We start from the raw sequence: 24,624 nt of genomic DNA, 5'->3' as shown, positions 1-24,624 counted from the left end.
CTTTTACAGCATTTATTGCCTGATTTATTCTCAAAACGACTTATAGAGAAATGGTGATGACCAACAAAACGTGCAGTTTTTACAGCGACATCCCTGCTTCCCTTATGCTGATAATCTGCCATCTTGCTGCAGTTAAGAGTTGTCCAGGACCCATTATAAGATGTCAATTACATAACTTTAAAAATTTGGTTGTTTAAAGGGTTGAAAACAATGAGGATAAAAACAACTGTTTTGCTGTTTACGGGTAGAGTAGCTGCATGTGCAGATAAAAAATTATCGAGTCGATATTTTTTTATTAAATTCAGGTGATACTTAAATAATGTTTAACTAGTTCTATTTTACCAAATTATATCCCAAAAAAATGAAAAGTGTTTTTTTAATTTCAATTTCAATTTGGTGTTGCAATACTTTTTTCCATGTGTATATAATGAACTTTGCCCATTAGTTACAGAGGAAAATATTTTGTTAAAAATTTACAAAAATTTACAAAATTTATGAAAATTGTTAAAATTGACTGTAAAGGGCAATTGCTCCTTAAGGGGTCAACTGACCATTTTTGTCATGTTGACTTATTTGTATATCTTACTTTGCTGAACATTATTGCTGTTTACAGTTTATCTTTATCTACAATAATATTTAAGATAATAACCAAAAACGGCAAAATTTCTTTAAAAATTACCAATTCAGGGGCAGCAACCCAACAACCAGTTGTCCGATTCGTCTGAAAATTTCAGGTCAGATAGATCTTAACTTGATAAACATCTTAACCCCGTGTCCGATTTGCTCTAAATGCTTTGGTTTCAGAGTTATAAGCCAAAATCTTCATTTTACCCCTATGTTCTATTTTTAGCCATGGTGGCCATCTTGGTTGGTTGGCTGGGTCACTGTACACATTTTTGAAACTAGATACCTCATTGATGATTGTACAATGTCTTTTACAAATCTTTAAAAAAAGAGTTTTTTCCCTTTGAACAGAAATCTAGTAATTTAAAATAAGTATTTCATCAAAAATTAAATTCTAGGGAAAGGGCTTTAACTGAACGTAGAGAAAAGCTAAAATCATGAAAATCGAACTTGACCTGTAACCGCATGATAAAACAATACACCAGATATCAAATCAATACATGTATCTTCAAGCATGAAGAAAAAGTCTGGAAAACTGATTTGCCATACTGACGGATGGACAGAGATAAATGCATTTTACCCCTATGTTCTATTTTAGTCATGTCGGCCATGTTGCTTGGTAGGAGGGGTCATCTGACACATTTTTAAAACTAAATACCATAAAGATAATTGTGGCCAAGATTGGTTTAATTTGTCTCAGCAGTTTCAGAGTCGAAGATTTTTGTAAAAGATTACAAAATTACCAAATAATTGTTAAAAGTTTACTATTAAGGGCAATAACTCCTTAATTGATTGACATGTTGGTCATGTTGACTTGTATGTAGATCTTAATTTGCTGAACATAATTGCTGTTTACAATTTCTCTCTATCTATAAAAATACTCAAGATAATAACCAATAAATTGTTTTGACAAGCGCAGTGGGTCAACCCTGAACAGTTGGGGCAAAACTGGACACAATATTTGCGCTTGATAAAGATCGATCTGAATTTGGATTATAATTAAATTCTTGACACACAATAACTGTAAAATGGAAGATTTCTTCTTAAAAGCTTTAAAAATTTGAAATTTGAAAAAAAAATAAAAAAAATATGAACCCCTTAAAAGAATTAGAAACCCCCCCCCCCAATTTTTTAATCCCCCTTGGACCAATTAACCACAAACTCAATCCAAGCCTTTCCTTTGTAGTATGGAACCTTGTAGTACAATTAATTATCTCCCTTTGGTGCAAAAATGCCAATTTTTTGGCATTAAAATTGAGATATCTTTGTTAACTCATCAGTGACCTCTATTTTTTTATTATTGTTCTCAAAAAAGCTGTACACAAACTAAACAATTGTAAAATTTAAGCGATTTCTGTAATTTATTTCTTTTTTTATTTCGACATTACCTCTACATTGCTCTTATAATTTCTCATATTAGTTCAACAGAAAAAAAGGACATTAACAAAAATGTATGCTTCTTTTGGAGGCAGATTGTGAGCTCAAATGAACAGTGACCCCATTTTTTTATTTCATATTTCTATTAAGTATATGATAAAGATCATTTATAAAAAAAATATAGCAAAATCCTATATTACAAAAAAAATATTTATACCCTCAAGCCCCCTTAATTCCTAAACTGTAGGCACCATAACCCCAAAAATGAATCCAAACCTTCTACTTGTGATATTTAACATTATTGAAAAATTTCAGAGCAATTGAAATGCTTATACACAAGTAATTATCCTGAACCTAGAACCAGGTGCTCCGCAGGGCACAGCTTTATACAACCACAAGTTGAACCATGAACAGTTGGAGCAAGTATGGACACAACATTCAAGCTTGATATAACTCTGAATTTGGATTGCGATCAAATTTATACATAATATCAAGTTCTGACCTGAAACAGATGTCAAGATCTTACAAATCTATTGGGCAATATTGTCCAATTAAAGATTTCTTCTTTTAACTTTTCAAAAATTTGGAATTTGAGAAATTTGAAGAAAAATAAATTGAAAATAACTACCACCCCCTTTTTTGCAATTAGTCCAAAACCTGACATTTCTTTATACATAATATAGAAGTAGTGTAAGGGAGGTAAATCCGAACATACCCAACATTGTATGTTAAATGTTTAAGAATTACCTCCCTTACACTCCTTTCAAATTGTCTTATTTGTCCAATGACCAGAAATCTATTTTCCCCTTTTTTGCCCCTAATTCCGAATCATTTTGAGCCATAACCCCCTAATGTCAATACTAACCATCCCTTCATGGTATGGATACTTGTGGTTAAATTTCAGAGATTCATACACTTAAACATAAGTTATTGTTTGAAAATTACAAAAAATGATTATTTTAGGCCCCGATTTTGGCCCCTAACTCATAAACTATTGGGACCATTACCCCTAAAATCAATCCCAACCTTCCTTTAGTGGTATTAAGCCTTCTTTTAAAAATTTATAGAGATCCACACACTTAAACACAAGTTATTGTCTGTAAAATATAAAATGCTTCTTTTTTGCCCCTTTTTGGCCCCTTATTCCTACATATTCAGGAAAATTAACCCAAAACTGAATCCCAGCCTTCCCTGTGTTATATGGAAATTTGTGGTACAATATCAGAGAGATCCATACAGTTACACACAAGTTATTGTCTTGAAACTAGAAAAATGCTTGTTTTTGCCCCTTTTTGGCCCTTAATTCCTACACTGGTTGCCCAATAACCCCTTAAAATAATTCCAATCTTTTACTTATGGTATTAAACATTGTGGTACAATTTCAGAACAATTGAAATACTAATTCACAACTTTTTGTCCTAAAACTAGATAAATGACCCCTTTGAGCCCCTAATTCCTAAATCTTTGAGACCATATAACCCCAAAAATCAATCCAAAGCTTCCTTTTGTGGTTATTAACATTGTGTTAAAATTTTATTGATTTCTTTTTACTTATTCAAAAGTTATTATCTGGAAACAATCCGTCTTCGGATGACGCTGACAACGACATGATACCAATTGCAATACATGACAAATGTTTTTTTAATTTTGGCAGTCGTATAAAAATGCTTCTTTAGGGCCCCTTATTCCTAAACGGTTGGGACCATCATTCCCAAAATCAATCCGAACCTTCCTTTTGTGATATTGAATGTTCCTAAAAAAATCATATAGATCCACTCATTTAAACTAAATTTATTGTCCGGAAACCAAATGTGTCTTCAGATGACTACACAGACGATGACAACGACGACGATGACATCATACCATTAAAGGATCCCATTTTATTTTGTGGTGGTATAAAAACTGCATTTACCCCCAATGTTCTATTCTTAGCTAATTCAAGCGGCCATGTTGGTTGGCAAGGGTGGTAATTGGACACATTTTTTAAAACAAGATACCTCAGTGATGATTGTAGCCACACTTGGTTCAATTTGGCGCCGTAGTTTCAGAAGAGAAGATTTTTGTAAAAGTAAACAAGATGACGATGATGACTACCAAGTGATGAGAAAAGATCACTTGACCTTTCAGGGCAGGTGAGCTAAAAATGGGTAAAATTCATCATCATGTCCTCCAATATTGGCTTTTTTCCTCACTTTCCTCACTGTGTTGACCCATTGGTGGCCATTGGCTGTTTGGTCCAGTTGTTGTCTCTTTGACACATTCCCCATTTCCATTCTCAATTTTATATTGTGAGGACAGTAAAAGTGAAGCCACTCAAATTCAAACTTTATCTGTGTTTTGTGGTAATACGCAAATGTGTATAAGTTTCAAAACATTATGTTGAGGCAAAATAAAGTTAAAGGAAGCTAATTTTAGAACATAAGGAAGGACAGATGGACAGATAGACTTTGAGGTTAACACAAAATGCCCCCTCTGCTGCAGCAGGGTCATAAAAACAGATTAAGCATGCAGCAGAATTCTCTTGTGAAGTTCTACTTCTAACTTACAGGATTGCTGCTACAAAGAATGAATCCAATATGGCCACCTGTATATGTTGGTACGAGTGTTAATCCATAATCAGCTTTTGGAAATACCTTCCTTGATACTTTCATTAACTTTTCAATGAATGGTAGATCTAAATACAGGTTTTCAGCTGAAAATATACCAAGGAATTAGTTTATAAACTGTGTTTAATTTGTATGATTACTGTGGTCCAAAACAGATTGCAATACCAAGGAATTTGTTGATGTTTTCAGATTTTTCACATCTGTGAACTTTGCAATGTTTCCTTAATATTCAGAAATTGTATGTATCAGTAATGAAATTTTTATTACATTCCTGAAACTAATTTTACTTCTTAATTAACTTCATTTTTGTTTTAAAAGGGCATTTAATAAGAGAAACCAGCAGCAAATTAGTTTTAAATTTTGACAAAATAGGCTAGGAAACATCACTGATGAATTATTTACTTGCAAGTGAATATTGGGACCTTATCAAATCCATATTTATGTGCCCTTCAATTGAACCACTTAGCTGGAGATTGGCTACACACATAATCAACTATTATTGCGAACCCAATTGTACCTTTCCATAGATTCACCCGATTTAAACTTTTGGCAGTCCTATTGTCCCATCTAACAAATACAATAGGTATTGTTCTCTGTGTAGTTTATTCACTCAGACCTTTAAATTTCTTGTAAGAGAAATATATCGCTCATTGATTAATCTACCTGAGTAAAATGTTTATCTGCTAAATAGATAGAAATAACAGGTCTACCATTTAGAATGCATGATTTTGTGTTTATTCAATTTTAATAATATATTTTTTCAATCTGTTCAAAACACTAATTTAATCATAAAATGTTCCTTTTTTAAAAACATAAGTATTGTTTCTATCGAAACTTTCATTTTTTCATTTTTTGTTAAGTTATAGCTGAGACTACTATAACACAGAGATTGGTCACTTCCTACACTGACCAGTCAAATAGTAATTATTTTGTGGTCATTTGTGTGTTATAGTAGTCTCAGGTTATAGCATACTATTAAGAAGGCCTTAATATAAATATCATCATTTTTAGGGGTTTTATGTCAAATATTTTTGAAATGTAGGAATAATGTTGAATATTTTGTCAGAAATCAACTTTTATTTAAGAATTGAATGCTTCTTTTTGTAACTTTATTGGGGTGTCAAAGCATTGACAGAAGTACATTTTGTATGAAGCTTGGAAGTGCTTCATTCTAAAAATGTGAGCACAGTCAACAGGCGCGTAGCTGCCTTTACGCAAAAAATCATTTGCTTGCACATGTTTTTCACAAAAAAAAAAAAAAAAAAAAAAATCTTGAAATTGAATTTCGGATAGTCTTTAGTCTTTCCGGATTATCGTGTCTGGCGGTGTCTGTACTTGCAACTACAATCACGACACAAAGTTTAACCCCGGTAGAAAGCAAAATAAAAATGGATATTGACACCGAGAGAGTTCTGAGATCATTTGCCTTGGCAAAAAATAGATATATTTACTTTGGATACTAGTCTATACTCTAGTTTAAGTCTTACATGCAGTATTAACATCTAATTATACAGGCTCAATAAAATCACCTTTAAAACATCTAAGATTTATTTCCCTTACTTATAAGTCAAGACTTAAAAGTAGCCGTTCGATTTCGTATTCCCATTGTCATTTCGTCCAAAAGACTATTGATTCACCTAGGTTATCTGTGTTACAAATGACCTTCTACCGTTGTCGTAGAAACCTCTCATTTGATTTTAAAACGACCCTCGTGAGAAACACCACGGGTGTCTTGCAAGAAGCAGGACCTGCTTACCTTCGGAGCACCGGAGGTCGCCACATTTTTTCAGGGTCCGTGTTTTTCATCTGTAGTTAGTTTTCAATGTTGAAAGTTTTTGCTTGTCATTTTGTGTCTTATCTGTTCCCAGGTTTCCAAATTACGAAACCCACTAGGATGTTACTATCGTTTCTTGAAATATGGTATAGTAAGAAACAGATAGGGTATTTATCATTTTCATCATAAAATGGTCCAAAATATTTTTCGCCTCGCTTCGCTCGCCTCAAAAAAATTTCACCTAGATCCGCTCGGCAATATATGATTGCACTTTATTTCAACTCAGCTACGCCCCTGGTCAACGCTTTTACAACCCTATGAAGTTACAAAAAGAAGCATTCAATACTTATAATTACATTTTTTAGCTAGGATCAGGAAAACACAAATTCTATCAATTTTTTTTTAATTCACCTGTGCACTTTATTGTGGGAGTTCTTGTTATCATGAATGATAAGTTTTATTTAAGAATTGAATGCTTCTTTTTGTAAATTTATTGGGGTGTAAAAGCGTTGACCGAAGTACATTTTGTATGAAGCGCAGGCGGAAGCGCTTCATTCTAAAAATGTGCGCACGGTCAACGCTTTTACAACCCTATAAAGTTACAAAAAGAAGCATTCAATACTTATAATTACATTTTTTAGCTATGGTCATGAAAACACGAAATATAATATATTTTTTTATTTAATTCACCTGTGCACTTTATTGTTGGACCACGTGTTATCATGAATGAAAAGTTGTATTGAGCAATGCAACTGCTTACAGAATAACACGTAATGTGCAGTTAGCCAATCAGAATACAGTATTATAATGAAACATACATCTTATGTAATTATTGAGTAATACAATTGATTAAGGAATAACACGTGAAGTGCAGTTAGCCAATCAGAATAACGTATTATAATGAAACAGACATCTAATGTAATTATTTATGTTTGCATAAGTGTTTACATTCAAAAGATTGAATAAACATAAATATAAACTCACATGCAATTTTTAATAATGGTTAACCTGTTATTTCTATCTTTTTAGCACATAAACTTTTTACTCAGGTAGATTAATCAATGAGTGATAGATTTCTCTAAGAAGAAATTTAAATGTCTCAGTGAATAAACTACACAGAGAACAATACCTGTTGTATTTGTTAGATGGGACAATAGAACTGCCAAAAGTTTTAAATGGACAGATAACTATCAGGTGAATCTATGGAAAGGTATAATTGGGGTCGCAATAAAAGAATAAAAATGTCAACATTAAATTGAAGCCAGTAAAAACGATGATAAACATACCTTTAAACCTACAATGTGAAAACCTAGAAAAATCCAATGGTATGTGGTCACTGTTTGTTTATATTAATTTCTATATTTATCTTTATTTTCATATTTATATCTCTATCTTACTATCTCTATATTTATATTTATATGACCGCCAGTAGTCTTCAATGGATGTCTCCTAAGTTAATTAGATGATAGTTAGACAAAAATACACACTTAATGTTGATACATATTATATAAAATTGAGAAAGGAAATGGGGAATGTGTCAAAGCGACAACAACCCGACCATAGAGCAGACAACAGCCGAAGGCCATCAATGGGTCTTCAATGTAGCGAGAATTCCCACACCCGTAGGTGTCCTTCAGCTGGCCCCTAAAAATATGTATACTAGTACAGTGATAATGGACGTCATACTAAACTCCAAATTAATACACAAGAATTATTTTAAACATTTTGTAACTTGGAGGTATCTTTACAATGTTATATCAAATAAGATATTCATGATATTTGATATTCAGTGAACATGAATTTGAGAGCTCTTTAATAGACATGTTAGAATTCTCAAAAACAATAAAAAGTATCTAATTTGTTTTAGTAATTGCTTACTTTGTTTCTTAATCCTGTACTTAAGATGGATTTGAGTATCATTTTTTGGTTCTTTGGTACCAACATGATTAAAAAAATACCTTTATAAAGTAATGTACTTTAATTAAGTAGAGAATTTAATAAGAAATAAAATGTTTTGCCAAACACAGCTTGATAGGAGGAACTCAGAAGTCCTACCCTGAACAGTTAGTGCAAGTTTGGACACAATATTCAAGTTTTATACTGTCTGAATTTGGATTGTGATCAAACATTTGACATAATATAGGTTTCTGGCACGAAATAAATGTGGTGAAGGATCTTAAAAATTAAAGAAAAATAGGTCGAAATATTTGTATTAATTTTCAATTGAAGATTTCTAGCTATTGACAATACTGTGCAATTGGATATTTCTTTCTATTGTGCAATACTATGTAATTGAAGATATCTTGCTATTGCACACTATTGTGCTATTGCCAAATACTATGCAATTAGATATTTCTTGCTATTGGGCAATACTGTGCAATTGATGATATCTTAGCTTGCTATTGCGCAATACTGTGCAATTGAAGATTTCTTGCTTTTGCGCAAAACTTCCCTTAATGATCCCTCAACTCAATCCCAGGTTTCCCTTGTGGTATGGTACCTTGCAGTACTATTTCACAAAGATTCATACACTAAAAAACAAGGTATTGCCTGGAAAATAGAAAAATGCTTGTTTTTTACCCCTTTTTTGGCCCTAATTCCTAAACATATGGGGCAATAACTCTACACTCAATCCTAGCCTTCCATTTGGGGTATAGTACCTTGCATAACAATTTCCGAGATCCATACTTATATACACAAGATATTGTCTGGAAACTAGACTTCTTTTTGGCCCTTAATTCCTGAACATTTAGGGCAGTTACTCCCAAACTCAATCCCAGCTTTTTTTTTGTGATATGGAACCTTGTGGTACAATATCAGAAAGATCCAATCACTAGTTATTGTCTGGAAACAACAAACATGCATTTCCATTCTCAATTTTATTGGTTTTGGCCCCTTTTTGGTTCTTAATTTCTTAACTGTTAATAGTACCATAACCCCCACAATCAATCCCAAACTTTATGGCATTGAACCTTTTGGTAAAATTTCATAGAGATCCATTCACTTAAACTAAAGTAATTGTCTTCAGCCAAATGTGTTTTTGGATGACACAGACACTCACAACCATTATATGATGCAAACAATCTGTTTATGTTCTTATAAAAATAAATGGGGAATATGTCTAGGAGACACAGATGATGGGCCCAGATTGCATATCATATCAAGTTTTAAAGGGACATATACAAACGATAAAAGTGACAATACCAAACTTTGTATTTGATCTGTCTGTGACACCATGGAAATTCAAATGAGATCTATGTTTAGTGGTAATAAGCATTGTGTATAAGTTTCATAACATTTGGTTGAGGCAAACTAAAGTAAGAGAACAGAACATAAAAATGCAGCATTTTTTTTCCATTTGTTAAGGCCCATTACACTAGAATGGTAAAAGTGAAGCCACCAACAATTCGAACTTGATATGTGTTTTGTAGTAATTAATATACATTGTATGTAAGATTCATAACATTTTGTTGAGCCAAACTGAATGAAAGAAAACAGAAAAGGTGAAACCATGGAAGTCATATTTAAGAGGAATATTAATTTAATAACAACGACTAACTAGCATGTATTGACGGCCTGCAGAGCTCTGTACTAAAGTCATTTGATTTTATCAAATCATAGTCTCAGCGGCAAGACCCCTTTGGTTACTATCTGTGATACCACGGTTGTAAAATGGCATCTTAAATTTTTTATCAGTCACATGATTTTATTGAGTCCAGTAATTATAAATCACCTGTGTGAAATCCAGGGTTTATTAATAAGAAGGTGGCGCTATATCATATAAAACTTCTACATTCAGGAAGAAGTCGTATGATGAAAAAACTTGAAAAACGGATGAGAATTGTTCAAACAACAACAGTTTAGCATGGACAATTCTATTTAATTTAATACATAGTTTTGCTTTTTACCGTTTTTTTTAAAATGTTTTAAAAGTATATTTCGATTAAAAGCGGATCCCGAGTAAAACAGTATAATATCGATTAATCGATCAGGTTTCAGATGATGACTATAACAAAATAATGTAGATAAATCTAGACATAGATTTTTTTTTCTGTTGAAATGTGCAAAGTTTAATGATTTAACCAGGTGCTCCACAGGGCGCAGCTTTATACGACTGCAGAGGTCCAACCCTGAACAGTTGGGGCAAGTATGGACAAAACATTCAAGCGTGATACAGCTCTGAATTTGGATTGTGATCAAATTTTTGACATTACATGGTTTTTATTTACACAAAACAAATGTCAAGATTTTACAAATCAATTAAAGATTTCTTCTTCAAACTTATTTAAATCTAAAATTAAATAGTTGACACAGCATAGGTTTCTGACACAGAATGAATGTGGTCTATTTTTTTTGGCCTTTGAGCAATTCACTATGCTGTTGAATATTAATCCTCTAAAAAAAATGTTTGAAGAAATTTTCATTTTATTTATGAAATCTGAAATGAGAAAAATTTAACCCCTCCCCCCCCCCCATTTTTTTTCACATCCCCGTTTCCCTTTTTCCAAAACTGATATCAATTCAAATTTCTAATGGAGTTTGCAACAATAACTACTCTTTTAAATACATCATAAAATATTAAAATGTAAAATAAAGTGCTTGTTATCACTGAATGGTAAAGATTGGTTGGTAGTAAAAGTGAATATACATTGTTTATTGTATAAAACAATAAAAAAAACTTCATCAGCAACATTTAATATTGGCAAATTTCCAATGAAGTTATTTACATAAAGTTATTGGCAAATAAAAATAGAAAATGACATCATAGTCATGTCTGGCAAATGTCCAACATACATTATCTAAAAACATTTTAGATAAGATAAGGAAAAAAAGCTTCATCAGCAACATTTTATATTGGCAAATTTCCAATGAAGTTATTTACATAAAGTTATTGGCAAATAAAAATAGAAAATGACATCATAGTCATGTCTGGCAAATTTCCAACATATATTATCAACTACTATTCTATACAAAGAAAGAACTCCAATTGAAAATTAATTGCTATTGCACAATATTTGTGCAATTAGATATTTCTTGCTATTGTGCAATACTGTGCAATTGAAAATTTCTTGCTATTGCACAATACTTGATATGGAATCCTGATTTGGACCAACTTGAAAACTGGGCCCATAATCAAAAATCAAAGTACATGTTTAGATAAAGCATATCAAATAAGCCCAAGAATTTAATTTTTGTTAAAATCAAACTTAGTTTAATTTTGAACCCTTTGGACCTTAATGTAGGCCAATTTGAAAACTGGACCAAAAATTAAGAATCTACATACACAGTTAGATTTGGCATATCAAAGAACCCATTTATTCAATTTTTGATGAAATCAAACAAAGTTTAATTTTGGACCCCCATTTGGACCAACTTGAAAACTAGGCCAATAATTAAAAATCTAAGTACATTTTTAAATTCAGCATATCAAAGAACCCCAAAGATTCAATTTTTGTTAAAATCAAACTAAGTTTAATTTTGGACCCTTTGGACCTTAATGTAGACCAATTTGAAAACGGGACCAAAAATTAAGAATCTACATACACAGTTAGATTCGGCATATCAAAGAACCCCCAATTATTCAATTTTTGATGAAATCAAACAATGTTCAATTTTGGACCCTTTGGGCCCCTTATTCCTAAACTTTTGGGACCAAAACTCCCAAAATCAAACCCAACCTTCCTTTTATGGTCATAAACCTTGTGTTTAAATTTCATTGATTTCTATTCACTTTTACTTAAGTTAGAGTGCAAAAACTAAAAGTATTCGGACGACGACGATGACGACGCCAACGCCAACGTGATAGCAATATACGACCAAAAAATTAAAATTTTTACTTCTTAACGTTCGTTAAATCAGAAGATAAAAACAGAGAACATCGAATATCGATTAACTCCGTCTCTTATACGCTTTCATTTTATTCTTATTCACAGTTACTTTCAAACGCAAAGACGACAAACATTAAGTTTTGTACGATGACGGAGCGGACCCAAAAAAAAATCCGAAAAAAAATTTCTTTAAAAAAACGTCAAAAAAAGAATTTGAGTCGGCGGGTTTATTTTGGGTCGGTCGCGTTTGGGCAAACATACAATCTTTTTATTTTGGCCTAATGAACTGAAATTTTTTTTGCCTTTCAGCAATTCACTATGCTGTTGAATAATAATCCTCTCAAAACAATGTTTGAAGAAATTTTTTTCTTATTTATGAAATCTGAAATGAGAATAATTGTACCCCCCCCCCCCCCCCCAATTTTTTTTTCACATCCACCTTTCCCTTATTCCAAAACTGATCTCAATTCAAATTTCTAATGGAGTTTGCAACAATAACTACTCATTTAAATACATCATAAATATAAAAAATGTTAAAAAAATGCTTGTAATCACTGAATGGTAAAGATTGTTTTAATTTATTAGTTGGTAGTAAAAGTGAATATACATTGTAGTTTGTATAAAACAATGATTTAAGTTGATTCAACTACTATTCTGGACAAAGAAAGATAACTCCAATTTTCAAAGAATGTTTCATAAAAACTGTGCAATTGAAGATTTCTTGTTATTGCCCAATATTGTGCAATAAGATATTTCTTGCTATTGCGCAATACTGTGCAATTGAAGATTTCTTGCTATTGCACAATACTGTAAAATGAAGATTTCTTGCTTTTGCGCAATACTGTGCAATTGAAAATTTCTTGCTATTGCACAATATTGTGCAATTGAAGATTTCTTGCTATTGCGCAATACTGTGCAATTGGAAATTTTTTGCTATTGCACAATACTTAGTATAATAATTTTGGACCCCGATTTGGACCAATTTGAAAACTGGGCCCTTAATCAAAAATCTAAGTACATGTTTAGATTCAGCATATCAAAGAACCCCAAGAATTCAATTTTTGTTAAAATCAAGCTAAGTTTAATTTTGGGCCCTTTGGACCTTAATGTAGACCAATTTAAAAACGGGACCAAAAATTAAGAATAAGAATGCACGGTTAGATTTGGCAAATCAAAGAACCCCAATAATTCATTTTTTGATGTAATCAAACAAAGTTTAATTTTAGACCCTTTTGGCCACTAATTCGTTGGGACCAAAACTCCTTAAATCAATCCAAACCTTCCTTTTGTGGTCATAAACCATGTGTTAAAATTTCATAGATTTCTATTAACTTATACTAAAGTTATTGTGCAATAAACCAGATGCTCCGCAGGGCGCAGCTTTCTATGACCGCAGAGGTGGAACCCTGAACGGTTGGGGCAAGTATGGACACAACATTCAAGCTGGATTCAGCTCTAAATTTGGATTGTGATTAAATAGTTAACACAGCATAGGTTTCTGACACAGAATGAATGTGGTCTTATGAACTTAAAATTTTTTGTTTGCCTTTGAGCAATTCACTATGCTGTTGAATATTAATCCTCTCAAAAAAATGTTTGAAGAAATTTTCTTTTTATTTATGAAATAATAAAAATTAACCCCCTCTTAAGTTAATAAAATTTTGAGTCATCACCAAAAAGTATACAGATTTTTAGACTAATATAAGAAAGAAGTGTGTAAAGTTTTAAGCAATAATCATAAATCGTTTTTGAGATACGGCACGACATGTAAAAAAACCCTCCCCCTTTTTTACAAAATACTTAATAACTCAAAAATGAAATTTTGAATCATCACCAAAAAGTATACAGATATTAAGATTAATATAACTAAGAAGTGTGTAAAGTTTGAAGCAATAATCAAGAAATGTTTTTGAGATATTGTGCGACATGTGAAAAAAAACACACCCCTGTTATAGTTACAAAGTGCCGTAACTCAAAAAGTTTAAATCTTCTTTTCACCAAAAAGTATACAGATCATTTGACCATCATAAGAAACAACTATATTAAGTTTCATGAAATTTGGATAAGTTGTTCTCAAGTTACGGTGCGACATGTTTACGCCGGACAGACGGACGGACACCGGACATTTGTATACCATAATATGTCCCGTCAAAATTTTGACGGGCGTATAAAAATCTACCTAATATGCCAAAAAATGTCACTTTTCAGATGGTTTTTGGTAAAAATGAAAGTGGCCGCATCCTTGTTCATCCTCATATATGTTATGTATAATCATAAAATACAACTTACATTTCAATATTAAGGATGAACACGAATGCGGCCACTACGAAAACCATCTAAAATTTAACTAAAATGCTATAATTATGAGGATTTCAGTAATTTAGCATGACTTAATGGTGCTACTACCGGATATATGTGCATTGTATTGTCAAAAACAGCCCATATTTATATAGCAGAAGCATTCTACTGTCCAATAAATAACTAAAGGTTTACATTTTAACAATTTTGTAAAACTGCTATATTTTGGGGCCAAAAAGGGGTCTTACTGAACCTACTCCTTTCATAGATTTCTATTTACTTTTACTAGAAGTTAGAGTGCGAAAACCAAAAGTCTTCGGACGAGGATGGTGACGACGACAACCAATATACAACCAAAAAATATTCAATTTTTGCGGTCGTATAAAAAGCTACAGCAAAAATTAAAACAAACCGACAAAATGAGCTTGACACTATCTGTTTTACAGCAAATTAATGTTTACACAAATTCATTTTTGTATCAAGAACTATAAATTAAACGATAGAACCTTTTAGAATTGTGAATATTTTAATTGACTAATACACAAAAGACTTAGATTATTCATATTTAATAAAAGGGGGTCTAAATGTATTTTTTGTACAATCATCTTCTTAACTTACGGGAATGGCTTTTTAACTGTCTGTAAATATTAAAATTGAAAATGACCCAGCTAGCCTTGATCTCCAATTTTATATGTGATAACCAGGGTTTCCCCTGGGTCAATTATTTTTTTCGCCACCTCTTTCACCAAAACAATATATTTTTCGCCACTTTATTATTTTTTTCGCCAAGTAACATTAATATATTTTTCCTGTTGTGCCCTTTTGTACTAAGAAGTAATTTTTACAACAAAACAAAAGCTTTTATCACATGAAATTGATCCCTCATTTCATGTGTAGTCATTACATTGAAGGGTTACTCTCATTCGAGGGGTTGTTCCCAGCCTTATGGATAGATTTTTTCATAACGACAGTTTTATTTTCTTGACCATCGTAAATGAAAAAGTTGAGACACTGTTGAGACGTACAACTATGCTTGAAACACGTGCATGTGTCACTCAAACGACTTTATTAAAGTCAAAGGATAAAAGAATTAAAGTTTTAAATCGGAGATTTTTCTTGCTTTTGAACAATTTTCCTCACAACAACAGCTTTCTTTTCAAAACTATCTTTAAAGGGAGAGATGTCAAAAGTTTGCTTCAAACACGTGCGTCGCAAAGATGTAAATAAATTCTGTATGTGACATTTATAGCGGACGCCATTTGACCATATCATTTTGTGAAACAATTCAATCAACACCTTTATTAATTAGTCCTTTGTTGTCGATAGCTATAAAATGCAATCAGCTGATTATTGATTTTCTGTCTAAATCTTAATGAGGTCAAGGTGAATTCCGAGTATTGTCTGATCGGGTAAAGTCCGAGAAACTCGAAAAAAAGTAAATAAACAAGATGGAGGAAAATAAATCGGTTTATATACTTCTTTCGCCAAATTCTTTCGCAAATGACGAATTTTTATCGCCACAATTATTATTTTCTCGCAAATTGCGAAAATGGCGACCGCCAGCGGAAACCCTGGTGATAACTGTCGGTTTAAACTATTAAGATCGAACTAACCAGAAAGAGGAAAATTGGACTGAAATAAAAATTGAACGAATGTCTCTATTTGGCAGATGCCATCGGAGCTTAAAATACAATATTGTTATCTCCATTCTAATGAAACTTATAGAAAACAACGTTAAAACATGTATTTAAAAGCTGTCATATATCGTCTGTGCTTGTGCGTACGTTCCATAGCATCAATTGTCAATTGATGCCATGAAAATAAGTGACATTATCTTATCAAAATGAACCTTACAAACGTTGTTGCATTAGAATGCTGGACTTAAATCAATTTCAACCTTACCTTGGCAGCAGATAATACCAAAATCTGGATTTAAGGCATTTTTCATGTTATAATAGTAATCTTCTTCATAAAGTCCTACTGCAGGCCCTGTAAGATCAATGAATTATTAGTGGCTACAACAATCTTCTCTACAGTAAACATATTTGGAAATTAGTATGGCGTTCATTATCACTGAACTAGTATATATTTGTTTAGGGGCCAGCTGAAGGACCCCTCCGGGTGCGGGAATTTCTCGCTACATTGAAGACCTGTTGGTTACCTTCTGCTGTTGTCTTTTTCTATGGTCGGGTTGTTGTCTCTTTGGCACATTCCCCATTTCCATTCTCAATTTTATACTTTATCAGCAATTGGTGCATCTATCCTTTGATCTTACTTATTAGTTATCAATATGTTAATATTATGGACAGGACTTGATACTCAAAAATGTTAGGCAATCTTGTCACGTATCAGTGCAGTTACGTCTCCTGGTTATGTTCATATGCATTAATTTATCAATTAAATGCAACCAACGTTTGTACACTTAAAGTAGTTTAACTAGCTAATTCATTTTATTCCATATTCTCAACCAAAAATGCATTTTGTTACGACAAATTGTTGATAAAAAAAATACAGGCATTTAATTATTTGATACTGACTTCCTCCCTCAAATATCAGCTGCATGGCCCTAGTGGGCTAGCATGATATTCTTGCTGATAAATCCAGTATCAAAAACAACAATGCCATTATTCTATATGTATCTATGCTTCAATTACAGGGATCTGAAACCATAACTATTATAATCCCACATAACTGATATTTTTTGATCCATGAGTATTCTTTGTAAATCATAAAATTTGTAGCAGAAATTTAGTTGGATGAAATAGTCATATAATAATCAGAAAAAACAGATGCTCCACAGGGCGCAGCTTTCTACGACCGCAGAGTTTGAACCCTGAACATTGGGACTAGTATGGACACAACATTCAAGCTTGATACAGCTCTGAATTTGGATTGTGATTAAATAGTTGACACAACAAAGGTTTCTGACACATAATGAATGTGGTCTCAGAACTTAAACTTAAAAACTTTAAATTTTAAATTGGACATTACCTATTATGGTCCAATATCCAAAATCAAAATACAGTGTTAGATTCAGCATATCAAAGAACCCCAAGAATTCAATTATTGATGAAATCAAATAAAGTTCAATTTTGGACCCTTTAGACCTCAATGTGGATCAATTTGATAACCGGGCCCAAACATCAAAAATCTAAATACATGGTTAGATTAATAAGATTTAATCATTCAGCATTAAATCAATTTAATAAATTGGGAGTATCGTCTGCTAAACTATAGATATAACTTTTCTTTAATTTTGACGGACTTAAGCGTCTTTTGTTAACCTACATTTTCCATAAGCTGTTTTCCCGCTTTTATTTGGTATAAAATTGCATGCTTTCCGTGATTTGTTCATTGCGTGATTTGAACTCTGAAGGAACACAAAAACCCACCCTATCCCACCCTTTAGAATATTTTTCTGCTGTTTGTTGTATATTTCCAGATATTGTCAAAAGAAGCGTCATGGATTGGACAGAATGTTACCTAAAAAGCCTGAATACATAGTTTTACTGAAGGGCTGAATTTATCACATTTGGTGTCTGGTAGCCCAGTTGCCATTTGGAGAAAACAGATGATGGTTGCCCTTCAATGTTTTTATCTTGGACATTAATGAGAAAATGTTGATGAATGCAAATTCGTTGGCCGGTTGATACATAGTTGAACTGTCCTAATAAATCCATGACAAAACATTGCCAAAATTCAAACTTACTATTTGTTGTTTTTTTATTATGATCATATATTAGTTTGTCTTACAATTTGTTAACATTTGTATAACGAAGGTAATCTGGAGTTGTTGGAAATATTACGAGGGATTTCAACGAATCTGGGTTATCTTTTATCTGGTATATCATATTCCTAAATTGACTTCTTTCCAATATTTAATAAGCATATATATCAAAGAACCCCAAATATACAATTTTTGTTGAAATAAAACAAAGTTTAATTTTGGACCCCAATTTGGACCAACTTGAAAACTGGGCCTATAACAAAAAATCTAAATACATGTTTAGATTCAGCATATCAAAGAACCCTATAAGGATTCAATTTTTGTTGATATCAAACAAGCATTAATTTTGGACTACGATTTGGACCAACTTGAAAACTGGGCCCATAATAAAAAATGTAAGTACATGATTAGATTTAGCATATCAAAGAACCCCAAGAATTCAATTTTTGTTGAAATCAAACAAAGTTTAATTTTGGACCCCGACTTGGACCAACTTGAAAAATGGGCCAATAATCAAAAATCTAATTACATGTTTAGATTCGGCATATCAGAGAACCCCAAGGATTCAAATTTTGTTAAATAGTTTAATTTTAGACCCTTTGGACCTAAATGTAGATCAATTTGAAAACGGGACCAAAAATTAAGAATCTACATACACAGTTAGATTCGGCATATCAAAGAACCCAATTTATTCATTTTTTGATGAAATCCAACAAATATAAACTAGAATGTGTCCAAAGAACACGGATGCCCCACTCGCATTATCATTTTCCACGTTCAATGGACCGTGAAATTGGGTAAAAAATCTAATTTGGCCTTAAAAGTAAATTGATCAACCAAAAGGGAACATGTGTACTAAGTTTCAAGTTGATTGGACTTTAACTTCATTGAAAACTACCTTGACCAAAAACTTTAACCTGAAACTCACACTTTTAATTTCTATGTTCAGTGGACCATGAAAATGGGGTCAAAAGATTAATTTTGTTTTGAAAATAAGAAAGATCATATCATAAGGAACATGTGTACTAAGTTTCGAGTTGATTGGACTTTAGCTTCTTCAAAAACTACCTTGACCAAAAACTTTAACCTGAAATGGGACGGAAGGACGAACAGACGCACAGACAGAAGGACGCCCAAATGGAAGGACGCACAGAGCAGAAAACATAATGCCCCTCTACTATTGTAGGTGGGCCCTTTTTGGCCCCTTATTCCTAAACTGTTGGGACCAAAACTCCCAAAATCAATCCCTACCTTACTTCTGTGGTTATAAACCTTGTGTTTAAATTTCATAGATTTCTATTTACTTGTACTAAAGTTAAAGTGTGAAAACCAAATATCTTCGGACATCAACGACAACGACGACGACGCCAACGTGATTCCAATATACGACCAAAAAAATTTCATTTTTGCGGTTTTATAATTAGCATTTTGTTCTTATGTAGTACTGTAACCCCACTGCCCCAGGCTAGGGGAGGGTTGGGATCTCACTAACATGTTGAACCCCGCCATATTCTGTATGTTTGTTCCTGTCCAAAATCGGGAGACTGTTCAGTGGTTGTTGTTTTGATGTGTTATATATTTGTTTTTCGTTCTTTTTTGTACATTATTTAGATAAAGGCAACAGTAGTAGCAGAAAAAAAATCAGGGTCACAAACTAAAACTGAGGTAAACACATCAACTATTATTTGAACATTCAGGACAAAGAAATACACAAAAAAATATTACAATAGGACATTTCGATATGCTAATCACCAGTGGCGTTTAGATCAAAATAGTAAAGAAAGCCAAACAAGTACAAAGTTTAAGAGCATTGATGACCCAAAATTCTAAAAAGTTGTGTGCAAATTCAGCTAAGGTCATCTATGCCTGGGATAAGAAAATCCTTAGTATTTAGAATAATTTTTACTTTTGCAAACAGAAAATTTATATAAATGACCATATAATTGATGTTCATGTCAACTCTGAAGTGGTGATTAACCACAGAATAATTATAATAACGAACACCATGTAAAACAAAATAGGACAGCACATAAAACATCACTTAAGAACCATGCAATGTCACCGACTGGATATGCTACAAAACAGTCAGGATTCAACTTCGTCAAAATTATCTCCCCATTACGCCAGTTCTTTTTTACAATCGTAGAGATGGAAGCCATTGTAGGGATGACACAATTTAACACTTGAAAACCGATAAATTTATCCACATAGAACCATTACGATCCTTATATATGTCAGTTGTATTTTAAAAGACAAATGTATCTACTAGCTAATATGAGCATCAGTTAATGTTCTTGTCTGCATTGAGTCAACTTAAAACTAGTATTGTCTGATCGGTTGTCAGGTGGAAAAATGAGTTTTCGAAAATTCATAAACATTTAAAAAAAAAACTAATTTGTTAAACATTTCTTGGAAGGGCAGACTATAAATTTTCAGTGGTTGAAGACTATAAACCCTAATTATCAGACACAAAAAATGATTTTTTTCGAAGATATGCATTTTCAACATCCAACTTAAAAGACTGTCATCAAGTACTGTAAGTAAAAAAAATTGCTATTCAAACACACCTACCGGTATTCTGTTTTTGTGATTCATTAGAAAGGTATTTCACTTGACCCATATAATTCATCTTTTTGTACTGTGATTGTTTATGTTATAATGTCAACATGTAGACTTAATATATAAAAATGATAGAATCTGAAGCAAGATGATGTATTAATACTTATTTTTTTTAAATTGTTATTTGGATGGAGAGTTGTCTCATTGGCACTCACACCACATCTTCCTATATTTATTTATACGTTTTCCAGACAAAAAATTCAACTCAAACATGCCCTATACATCAAAAGGTACACTCAAATTTACTCTTTTCGATACAAATGTTACCCATTTATAGAAAAATTTTCTTGAGTCACATAATGGAAGGGCAGACACGAAAATTACTGAACTCATAGATTGATATGTTCTCCGCCCCTGGTAAAAAAAAAATTAAAATACGAGGTTATGCATTTTCTACATCCAACTTGATAGATACCCATGTCTTTGACTTGAAATCTAATTGTTCAGCTTAACTATGTAAAAGATAAATTGAAAACTAATGCAAATTGTGTTTTTAAAGATAAAACACTTCGTCATTGAGCAGAAAATTGTAATTTTATTTGTTTCTATTAACTTTTGAAATTTTTGTTACTATAGTAAACATTACGCGTACAGTAAGCATTTAACTTTAAACATTTTCTTTCAAAAAATCATGTACATGACATACGCATATAATACATAGGCTGATACAATAATACTTAGGGATTCAGAAACACGGTTTCCCTTATATTAATCCGTCTCCCTGTAAAAAAGGTAAAGGGAAATAACTGCAAATAAAAAAGTTGATTTTTTTTTGTCAGATCTTTCCTATATATATGTACCGGCGGCAGTGTGTGTTTCCAGGACTTTGTAAAGACTGTCTCACCCAATTAAGATCATAACCATTCACGAAAGAGGCTATGTACCAAATCGCTTTGAATCTACTAAAATTGTTGTACTTGTTTATACATCAATAGATTTTCCTCTTGATTGAGGTTATTGCAGCCACATAGGAGTGTTTTTATATTGTATTGTTTTATATAGTAAGCATTTATCGCCTTCTCTTACAAAGAGCTTCTATTCTTTTGTTCTATTTTAACTGGGTTTCCGCCTTGAAAGTGACAGCACAGGTAAATTTCTAAAATTTCTATATTTAGGCCGTTAGTTTTCTCGTTTGAATTGTTTGACATTTGTCATTTCAGGGTCTTTTATAGCTGACTATGAACTATGGACTTTGATCATTGTTTAAGGGCATACAGTGACCTATAGTTGTTAATTTCTGTGTCATTTTGTCTTTTATGGAGAGTTGTCTCATATACCACATCTTTTTTTTTTTAAATTAATTGTCAAATTTTTGAAAGCAATAGAGGGGAACCAGATCTGTCTTTCGATATAACAGAGTACAATTGAACAAGATGGTGCCAACAAAAATAAATGAATCCACAGTAATACCTTTCACCATCTTGTTGAATTGTTCTCTGTTACATACTTTAAAAAAAATAGGGTAGGTATGTAGGTATTTCCATTTTGTTTTATTTTTTTATTTTATTTTTTGTGACATGATTTTGAGTCATGCCGTTTCAACCGTCTTGTCATGGTCCAAGTTGATCACATGGGCTGAGTTTACAAGTATTTTTAATGATTGGATTATTTCCCTTTGTTATTGGTTTGGAAAAAATGGCGGCAAAGTGTTTATTTAGTTTAAACATATATTTTTATTAAAAGTGGATTGGGAAACAAGTTTTGCAACTTATACTAATCCCTTTCAACTATGTGGGTGCGAGTGATGCCTTGTAGCAGCATTAGCCTGCTCTTTTTTTTCGAAATCTACAAGGGCGTCTTTTACGTGCAAGAGATATGGCTCTCTCTTAACACGGGTTAGCCATTTATCATCCACTTCCGATGGACTATCATCGTTTCCTGAAGACCATACTCGCAAATGGTGTCAAGAGAATCCGAAAATTCAGTCCCTGAAATTTTCATCCCGGAACGGGAATCGAAACCAGGAACCTTTGTGTTATTTCATCACACAAGTCATGAATTCCCTTAAAACAGCTATCATATTCACGATTTTCAACATAGGGATGTATGAGGCAATTGATTTATATTTAATATTGGCAACACTAACTTCACTTTTCATACGAGTTCAGCTTATTTTTCACTTTACTACGGAAATAAAATGACTTAGGGTAGACCCCCACGCATCTATGCTAAATTCCATCAATGTCACTTTCTAAAAGTGATCTATCAATATAAAAAACAATTTGATTGTCTGATGGGAATGAAATAAGCCATTATGATGGTCTCTATAATCTTATACCTAATTTCTGACAAATTCGTCTGTTGGTAAAGTCATTTCAGAAAGAAAGAAAATAATTCATCATGTTGAAATTTGTGGAGAGTTGTCTAATTGATACTCATACCACATCTTCTTTTATCTAATTTAACTGTTGAAACCAAAATTTGTACTTGATTAGAGTTTTGTTGCAATAAGTGTTGTAAATAAGTTGCATAAAATTAAGTTGAGGCAAACTTAAGTTAGACCTTTTTTACTCTGACAAAAGAGATTGATCTTTGGTCCAGTGTAAACGGGTAAGATCGATCTTCAATCAGACTTAAAAAGTCAACCTCTAGAGGTGGTTTTAAAAAGATCGATCTTATATGAATCGATCTTTTTTCAGGTGAATGTTATATTTAGATAAGAAAATAATGTATACCGCCGCCGGTACATATATATAGGAAAGATCTGACAAAAAAAAATCAACATTTTTATTTGCAGTTATTTCCCTTTACCTTTTTTACAGGGAGACGGATTAATATAAGGGAAACCGTGTTTCTGAATCCCTAAGTATTATTGTATCAGCCTATTTATATGCGTATGTCATGTACATGATTTTTTGAAAGAAAATGTTTAAAGTTGAATGCTTACTGTACGCGTAATGTTTACTATAATAACAAAAATTTCAAAAGTTAATAGAAACAAATAAAATTACAATTTTCTGCTCAATGACGAAGTGTTTTATCTTTATAAACACCATTTGCACTAGTTTTCAATTTATCTTTTACAAAGTTAAGCAGAACAATTAGATTTCAAGTCAACGACATGGGTATCTGTCAAGTTGGATGTAGAAAATGCATAACCTCGTATTTTAATTTTTTTTTACCAGGGGCGGAGAACATATCAATCTATTAGTTCAGTAATTTTCTTGTCTGCCCTTCCATTATGTGACTCAAGAATTTTTTTCTATAAATGGGTAACATTTGTATCGAAAAGAGTAAATTTGAGTGTACCTTTTGATGTATAGGGCATGTTTGAGTTGAATTTTTTGTCTGGAAAATGTATAAATAGATATAGGAAGATGTGGTGTGAGTGCCAATGAGACAACTCTCCATCCAAATAACAATTTAAAAAAATTAAGTATTGATACATCATCTTGTTTCAGATTCTATCATTTTTATATATTAAGTCTACATGTTGACTTTATAACATAAAAAATCACAGTACAAAAAGATGAATTATATGGGTCAAGTGAAATACCTTTCTAATGAATCACAAAAACAGAATACCGGTAGGTGTGTTCGAATAGCAATTTTTTTTACTTACAGTACTTGAGGACAGTCTTTTAAGTTGGATGTTGAAAATGCATATCTTCGAAAAAAAATCATTTTTTGTGTCTGATAATTAGGGTTTATAGTCTTCAACCACTGAAAATTTATAGTCTGCCCTTCCAAGAAATGTTTAATTAGAATTTTTTTTAAATGTTTATGAATTTTCGAAAACTCATTATTCCACCTGACAACCAATCAGACATA

General features: G+C 32.3%; 1 protein-coding gene across 2 annotated transcripts in view; it reads right to left on the bottom strand.

Annotated features, from left to right (window-relative positions):
- The window catches only part of LOC139529101 (spermidine synthase-like), a 65,270-nt gene that overhangs the window by 21,777 nt on the left and 18,869 nt on the right, over window positions 1-24,624 (bottom strand). For both annotated transcript variants that reach the window (XM_071325374.1, XM_071325375.1), the window contains exons 5-6: window positions 16,410-16,496; window positions 4,548-4,693 (exon numbers count right to left, since the gene is read on the bottom strand). In XM_071325374.1, coding sequence (XP_071181475.1) covers window positions 4,548-4,693; window positions 16,410-16,496 — 233 coding nt within the window. The remainder of the gene's footprint in view (window positions 1-4,547; window positions 4,694-16,409; window positions 16,497-24,624) is intronic.

Source organism: Mytilus edulis, chromosome 6 (genome assembly GCF_963676685.1).
Source record: "Mytilus edulis chromosome 6, xbMytEdul2.2, whole genome shotgun sequence".
NCBI lineage: Eukaryota > Metazoa > Mollusca > Bivalvia > Mytilida > Mytilidae > Mytilus > Mytilus edulis.
This window is presented reverse-complemented; position numbering and strand designations above follow the sequence as displayed.